This window comes from Diadema antillarum, unplaced genomic scaffold (assembly GCF_040938485.1).
Source record: "Diadema antillarum isolate AM-2024a unplaced genomic scaffold, OU_Dant_1.0 scf00000126, whole genome shotgun sequence".
Taxonomy (NCBI): Eukaryota; Metazoa; Echinodermata; class Echinoidea; order Diadematoida; family Diadematidae; genus Diadema; species Diadema antillarum.
This window is the reverse complement of record NW_027271015.1, coordinates 523391-532554: the sequence shown is the minus strand read 5'-3', so window position 1 is coordinate 532554 and position 9164 is coordinate 523391. Positions and strand designations below refer to the sequence as shown.

General features: G+C 35.9%; 1 protein-coding gene across 1 annotated transcript; it reads left to right on the top strand.

Annotated features, from left to right (window-relative positions):
* Window positions 1–8617, top strand: LOC139720312 (uncharacterized). The gene is made up of 7 exons (XM_071631675.1): window positions 1–13; window positions 511–708; window positions 2955–3038; window positions 4355–4612; window positions 4945–5130; window positions 6556–6613; window positions 8377–8617. Exons 1-7 carry the CDS (start codon window positions 1–3, stop codon window positions 8447–8449), a joined length of 870 nt encoding a protein of 289 aa, XP_071487776.1. The 3' UTR covers window positions 8450–8617.
* Window positions 8618–9164: the final 547 nt, after the last annotated feature.

Here is a 9164-nt window from a genome sequence, read left to right as displayed (position 1 = left end):
ATGTCGAAAGGAAGTAACCCGTTTTTCATCAAAATTGTAGCCGTATATCATTATTTCCTGCACTGTTGAGAGTGGGTGTGCCTGTGTGTGCCTGTGTGTGTTTGTGTGTGTCTGCTTGTAAATGTTTGTATGAATTTGCATAAGAACATCGTTTGTTTGTATCGTTTCATTGTGAATACGATGATGATATCGAACGAAATTCGGACACAGACAATCATTAGAAAAAAGTGTGTGTGTGCGTATGTTTTATTTGTGAGATTTTGCATATTTAACTCATTGACACATAAATGATTGATAAATAGTTGATCGATGATTTATTTCATTCCGATGTCATCATTACATTCTTGAATCCAAAAATCCTCGGAACTCATTCCTAAATTCTGATAGAGAGTTTATATCGTTTGCTCTACCTCTCTATTATAATCAGTGGTGATATCTATGTGTGTTTGTGTGTGTGTTTATTGCTTTTCATGCTTCTTGATTGGTATCAAAATACTGAACTGACAACAGCTGGCAAGTGTGACAAAGTCTTCATTAAAGTTGCCAAGAATGGGACCTGGAACACACTGAAGTTCGGATTACCCCTCGACTGCAAAGTAGGCGTGGTCAGCTGCGGAGAGCCTGACTTCAAAGAGATGGGTCAAGCAGGCACGAAGCGAGATCAACTAGGACCCATACATAACTTTGAGTCTCTTTCGTGCCTAGGAGGTAATGTATTATATTGTTCATTACCTTTTCATATTCATTTACTGATGTCATTTATGTAGTAAACTAAGAACATCTTAGCGGAAGCAGGGAGCTCAAATTCATGACCATAGCAGGTTGTCTCATAACTTTGAATGTACATGCTGTAGTGACAACGGAATAGAAGCGACACCATTGGAGGTGGCTGTAATGAACAAGCCCCCATTAACAAGTTTTGTGCCTATTAGGCACTGTTAGGCCCGTCGTCAGATCTGTGTAAGGCCTATAGCACTGGCAAGTGCGTAAAATGGTGACAGCACTTTTACTCATACGCATGAACTCATTGATAGGGAGGGTATAAGTGTACATTATCTCTTTCACTTTTTATTCATGTTCCATATTCCACATTTCATACAAGTTTTATATTCCATTTTATTTTAGAATTTTTTTAACACAACAATCAATTTGAAATAAAATTGCACAAATATAAGGACAGTGTTTGAGTGACGTGTAATATGAGGAACCCACTAGAAAGCAAAGCTTGTAGAATGTAGGTTCCAAAGATATGATATAGGCTTTTAGTACAATATGTCCATGTCAAAATTTTGTGAAATGTACTCATATCATTGATTATAATATTATGTTTATACACTCAGCAAAAAAAGAAAAGAAAAGAAAAGAAAAGAAAGTAAACACTTTTTCAAGTTTTCATTTCTCATAGAGTTTTTGGTTAAATGTTAATGTATAAAATACCGTAAGAAAGGTAATTTAATTAACTATCAAATTGGTTAGTCAACAAAAGGGAAACATTACGCATTATGAGTGAACATCTTTCTTTTTCTCTTCCAAGGGACAGAAGTACAAATTGCAAAAATGAACAACTTGTCATTCATGCGTAAATGCTCTTCCATGAAACAATAAGAACAAAAGACAAATTTAACACAATTAAAAACATGAAATCAGGTACAAAAATATACGTATGATCTCTATGATATCTTTGAAGCCCAAAATATCAATAAAGGCTAGAAATAATGGAGGAAAAGGAAAAACTTTTTGTCAAATTCTGATTCAAAGGAAATGAGAGAAGAAGCAAAAACTAGGATTTTGAATTGATTTCTCAAATTAGGAAAATTGTAAATTATATTTGGTTCTTAAATTTGTGTCATGAATTCTTAAATAACTAACTTGAATGAATGAAATACAGTGACGGATCGGGGGGGGGGGGCGCAACAAGAGAAATAAAAGGAAAACATGGGGGGGGGGCATACGCCCTCTTTAATTTTGTAAAGGCGCCTCCCCTCTTTACGGAAGTCCTGGATCCGCCCTTGAAATAAGATATTTTGTTCATTCAATCATCTTTGTGCGCTTACTCCCTACATAATTTGAAGTTTGAGTTGTCAGATCTTAATTTTCTTAATTAATTTTTAATTAATTCTTAATTTTCCCTCTAAAATTTCCCACTTCGATTTTGTTTGAGGTTATAGAGAGATAAAGAGAACGAAACTTATTTTTGATATTTCATTCATGTCTCTCATTGTGTTGAACGGGTTTTTTTTTTTTGTTATCATTGTTATCTTAAAGTCCAGTTTACCTTCGGGAGAAGTGATTTAAAAATGTTCATGACATCACATTTTGATGCATATGTATAGGTCTGTTGTATCACAAAACATCCTACCATATACAAATTTCGCAATAAAGCCTAAAATACAAGGAGATACATGTATCAGTGTTTTTCTCAATAACACGTAACTGTATACGGTTTAGTCTGGAAACATATGTATTATAACTATTGTTCACATTTTGAGTATTTAATAATATTTAACACGAATTCTAATTTTTATAGTGGTTGTTTCTATCCCTAACTCACATTTTAGAATTATTTCAAAGCACTAATGCTGGGTTTTTGTTTAATCTGCAAATGGTAAATTATGCGTTTAAGGGCCATTTGCATAGTCAATTGTGCAATTTTTACTTTTGTGCCTTGGAAGACAAAAATAAGGGTGTTCCCTCATGCGTAAAGTTTCGAAAAAGTGCGAAAAGTGTTTACTTTCTTTTTTGCTGAGTGTATCATATATATATATATATGTATATATATAATAATAATAATGATAATAATAATAATATATATGTATATATAGATTGTGTGTGTGTGTGTGTGTGTGTGTGTGTGTACTCTTATATCACGCAGCACAGTGGTGACTGTTTCTGTCATTCAGAGTTCGAAAATGAGATGAACAAAGCTTTCAGAAATTTATATAATTTTTGAACAGGTAAAGCAGACTGCGAGCTTTTCAACCAACTCAAGCAGCCTTGTCTTAGGTGTCATGGCAGCTCAGTCTGGGTAGCATGTCCAGGTGCGTAGGCCTATAGAGTACGCTCTGCGGAGAATTATTTTACTCCGCATACCATATACACATTGCGTGACAATGACCCTCGCTCATCATCACGAATGTATAAAACAACCTAAATCGCGGGTATGTATTCTCTTTGTTACTGTTGATGATGCTGCCTACCTGTATGTACTGTAAATATTTGTACAGAAAAAATGCTAATATCACATCTTCGTGTTAGTGTGCTGGGTTTCATCGCGTTCTAGCAGGATGTGATGAAGCGTTTTTTAAAGATATCGTGTGCTCTCTAAAATTTGAGACAAACTCACAAAAGTGTGTGTTTTTTTTAAATAGGTTAAGTAGTGAGGAAGTATGGTCGGTCATTCAATGGCATATGGATAGCAAGCAATTCGTAAAGTAATATAACGACAAAACTGATCATACACGTAGCATCCTATACCTGTAATGGTTGTTACAATGTTAGCAATAAGTATGATTATCAGGTGCTTCCTTTTTACACCCACCTTCTGATTTTTTGTAGGATTCTTTCCAGTGTTTCCATGAGTAGACGATTTTATTTCATTCAATCTGACGTGAACAAAAACTGATCACTCTTTAGCTACTGTATTTGCATCAGAAAACAAGCTAAAGTGTAGCGATGGTATTGGTTGCACAATACGTATCAGTTACATCTTACTTTGAGAGATAGTCTAAGCAAAAGTATTAGTGGAGGTGATACTTATAAAGGGTATATGTGCTCAATATTGAAGTGGTTTTCGTTTACCGTAAGTTGATCTATATGAATTACCTAAAAGGTATATACAATTTTTTCAAAAAAATAACAACGGGTAGGTGATATCGTTCTGCCGTCTGTTAGTGAGCTGAAATATGCAATGAAAGAGACGTCTTGACTTTCCTTTTCCTGCAAACATTAAAGGCCCCGTCACACTATAGAGCGAATGCCTGCATAACGAATGCCCAACGAATAATAAAAGAATTGAAGATATCTTCGCATCTGTTGCTAATACTAGAATAGTATGTAATATATTTGACGTTCTTTACGTTCATTACTTATTCGTCGGGATTCGCAGAGATACGCTGGAGATTTTTTACATGTTAAAAGCAGGGCTCCGGTATACAATATTTGCGAATCCCTATGAATAATTACTAAATACAAGGAATTTCGTCAAACACGTTAAGAACTATTTCAGCATTTCATAGAAACCGATGTGAACGTATCTTCAAATTTTCGAATTTGTTTGACATTCGTTTGGCGTTCACTCTATTGTGACGGAGCCTTTAAACAGCATTATTCCGACATTCTTTTACGCGAGGAACAGAATCCAGGTATGCCGGATGTTACCGGTACGAAGCGCAGTGGAGAGGACGAGGGGAAATACAGTTGGAGAACGCCACCAACGCCAACGAATGCATTGTGTTTTGCAGGCCTCATACCTTCGCTGCCTTCTCACGACAGTGCTGTCTCTGCATGTGGCGAGACCCTGAGGAAATCTCTATAGACTCCAAGAGGGCGGATGCAAATTGTGAATCATCTCTTGTCACAACCGTTGACCAAACATGCGATACGTTTCTCTCAGGTATGTTTGTGATCCTTATCAGTGAAGCAACAACATTATCGTCGAATATTTTTGCTTTTTGCATCTATTGGCGTTCAGAGGATTACGATTGACAAGCTGTGTAAAATTTAATCTCCTCCATGATTTTCCTTTTTATTCAGAAAAAAAGCAATGCCCCGAAATCATATTTTGCAGCCCAATTTGTTGAACAAATGCAACGAAAATAGGTAATCTATTTTAGTGATCAAAGTGCTGATAACATTATGCAATAGGCTCGTGCGAGTAGAGGTTTATCCGTGATTTGCAATAATAGTCATAATTTCACTAATTGCAATTGGTCGTCTCCAATATAGTATACAGGACAAATCAGACTGCCTATGAGTCACTCGTACTCCTGGAAAAGGGGCAGACGACAATCAGAGTAGGTCGAAATTGGACCCTTGTCACCATTGACTGTCAGACTGGATACCAACTGGACTTGCGGAACGACTTAACTTGCACAAGAAACGAAACAAACATTAAGTTTGTTTGTAGACAAGGTAAATTTTGCCATCGTATGTAAATTTCACAATCATGTACATTCGCCCTTTGAAGATGGGTGTGATGCTATTGAAATTAGTGCAAGAACACGCAAAACTGCAATTAAAAGCGGCACGATATACATCGTGTTGTTAATAAACATAATACTCTGTGTATATAATGCGCATGATGTATTTCAGGGAGTACGTGTAAAATCATTTTGCTTTGCTCAAACCATTTTGTCAGCGCTGGAATAAAAAAAAAAGAATGTTATGCAGAAATTCATGATAACTACACACGCATTAAAATATTTGGAATACAGTACTGCGCTCCTCTATAATATTAAAGGGCTGATTTTAAAATGTATTATGTCACGCAATATTAAGCCATCTGTACGGTAATATGTTCTGTGTTTGTGAAGCTGGTATAACTGTAATTTTAGAGGATGTTCATTTCTGCTTGGAGTGCGGGAACCTTACAAGAATCAGTCTGTTTTATGAAAATGAATAGCGGCGGCCCGGGGATATCGATGTCGGGCTACCTCTTCTTCAAAAATTGTATGTTATATGTGGGCCGTTCAGGCCACAAAATGAGTACATTGTTTTTATATGGTTTTCTCATCCGGAATCGACTAACTCACGTTTAACTCACCGCTGTAACTTCACACATTTTAACTAGCTGCCGGCAAAAGGGTCGCCAAATCTCCGCTGGTCTTCGCTCTGGCCAAACTCACTCTCTTTTACAGCCAAACGCGGCAACAAACTTCACGTAACCCATAATAAAACTAGATACACTCCTATACAGTCATGGGAAATCATATATTTATGCCTCAGTTCTAAGTGAATTTAGTCATAGCTTGTCTCAATTGAATCCATTATTCTACCTATCTTTGTTTATATAGGAATGTCATTTTCTATTTCATCATTTCATTTTTACTGTTCTCGTTTTTACATCTTAGTCACAGTATGACCTATTTACGTGGTATTCGAAACTGTTGAAAAACAAAGAAAATTATTTCAAGCTAAGTGAAAATTTTAATAATATCTTCTGAAATATTTCATATTATGTAGCGAATCTGAAAGATATTATTCGGCATTTGGTGATGACCTCACTTTAAATAATTGAAAATGGCGTCCATTTTTTTTCTTCTTTCAAAGGATGTAGAATATGTAACAAAGGTTACCATACTTTTTGATTACCACAATCTGACAATAAAAAACACATATAAAAAAAATGAGTGATTTCATAGTTCTCTAAAGGAAAGAGTAAAAAAGAGTATCAGCGGCTGAATATTTTTTATGATGATAATTATGAATATAACAATATTCTTTCGTTTCTTTGATTCTTTGAATGGAACCAATATGAATCAAAATTAAGATATTTACGTTTTGCCCAGACATCTTTCATTTCCTGCTTCTTTTTGTTTGACCTACTGAAAAACACAGCTCTGATCTACGGAATCCTCATCGCTCTGTCGATTTCCAGTTTGGGGATATCAGCTTGGTAAGCTTTCTTCTTTTCCTTAAATTAAGAACGAATCAGTCTGATCTTTGAGCTAGTCTCATTGGCACAGTGTATGTGAGGGTCACATGCTTTTCAACATGGTAGTAAATACAGTGAACAAGGAAACAAGAAGCAGTTGCTTTATCTTGTTTTTTTTTTTAATAATTGCGGCGTGAGATGCCGATAATGATGAATTTATGAAATTTCATGTTACCCCAAATGCAATGAAGTCACCTTAATTTCAACAATTGCAGATTTTGTATCTATTTTCATTTCCATTACCTTTCCACATATTCGTCTATCATTGTCCATTATTTAAAAGCCCAACCAAACCGAATCTAATTTAATCCAACTATTCTTTGAAAGCTTCACTAAAACGATATTTGATACAATCATATTCTCCCAACCAATCAAGATAACAGATATTTATGGTAAATGATTGCCATTTTCTTTTCAATCTCTATTTTCTTCCTTCAACTGCATCTTGCACTCACACTTGCAACTGCACTGCACCCACCCGATCACTTTCCTCCAAGAGAGTTGTGTCGTTGGATAGTTGCTTTATGACGCCTCCATCCATTTCAAGCTTAATCGCTTACAATGGTGGTCTCCTGCATTCAATGATCTCTGTTGTTTACTGAAAAATACTGTATATTTTAGTTCATGTTTCTGTGTATCTACATTGCTCAATGCAATCACCTATGTGTATCTATTTGTGTACTGTTATCGATTTATTTCACTGCACTTGCTATTCTTTGTCTTTGTACTTTTTGAAATTTATATTCATATTGTATCATGATTGAATGCAAAAAATAAAATAAAAACAAATAAACAAACAAAAAGAAATACACCGAATGTTACCCTCCATACTGGATGAAAATAAATTAATTACGATGAATTACACTGAGGAACATGGAAAGTAATGAAACATTATAAAAGAAGAGAAAATGTACACGGGCTACATGAATACAATGATATTAAAATAAAAGAATGCCAAAGAAAAATCCGACTTCTCGCAAAAGATTTGTGTATGATAGCAATCGTGGTTGTATCATCATTGATCAGCAAATATACTGTTATGGAGTTGTGTAATCATGATCTTATAACTTAGGGCCTATAAGTTACATTTTAAGCGCATTACCGTGTAACCATATGACAGCATAGCGGATGTATTCTGCGATGGATGTCAGTCCTATTAAGCGTTTTTAAGATTATGCTACCCTCATTTTCAGTGTTAAACTTAGTAGGCCTATATGATTATTATGATTCGCATCAGCCTAATGCTCCGTTGTCAAAATTAGATACATTATACAATAAACAGTTTTAGCGAATCGTTTGACTCTGCGTGACCTCTTGAATGTTGATAGTTGAGCATTATTCACATTAATATTGACCTGTGCCACATGAAATAGGCCATTTTGTTTGTAAATAAATGAAAGGTTTTAGTGCAAAAACCGATGTGTCAATTTTTACCAAATTGAGCTATTTGACATTGTATCTGCTGAAAAAACCAAGAACATTTTGGTATTTTTTAATGTCATTTATGATATCTTCCAACATATCCACTCGTAGTACGTGTATAACGAGTATGGTATAACGAGTATTGCCTCCCTTTGATGATAACCTAACTTTGGAAAAAAACCTTCAAAATAGCGTGTACCTGTATTCATATTTAACTCTTCAATAATATACAACCACTGATTATGCATCGGGAATAATTACTATTTCATTGTTGCTTGTTGGTTCTTCGTCTGCCGTTACAGCATATTATGGTACCGGAAGAATCGTCAGTCTCATCAGATGAGAAAAGCGGAGGTGTTGTCAGATTTAGGATAGCAAAGTAATCATCAGTGGCAACTCAAAGGAATTAAACGAAGAACATTTCAACCCGGGAAGACGCTAAAAAACAGGGACTCCCGGAAGAGAAACTAGCGCGAAGGAACGTATCAAGGAACTGCAACTGTCGTATCCTGGGAGTAATGGTAGTATATGCATTGGGTTGAATATATCGCAGGTAAAACGCCACACACGGTTACTGGGCTCTGCTGCACTATTTCATGTTTGCATTCTTGAAAATAAAAAGTTGCGAACAGCTCGAAGTTCAAAACCTCCCTCTATAGTGACGCAGGCAAGGCAGCAGGTACTAATCAGAAGAAAACAAACTGCCCTGACTCACCTAGGGGTGGTCATCCATTTGACTTTAGTGGTATCTATGTCAGTACCCGACCAAGAAGTGTGTATCAGTAGATTGGAACCCCCCCCCCCCTCCCCCCTCACCTAATTCGGAAAAACCACACGAGACTTTTGGCGTCGGTGAATGCAACTCAGAATTTCGACCTCTCCTCTGGGATTTAAATGAAAGACTGAGGGAAAGGCTCGAGCCTAAAACTGAAATTGGGAAAATTGGGAATGACATGGCTATGTAGGCCTATTTGGAAATTATGAATGGGAACGTGTAACTTTTGAATACGTCGGAATGTAAAACGATAGAGGTGCGATAGGTAAGCCTATATGAAAGTGAATTTTGCATTTATGTGTGTGTGTGTGTGTG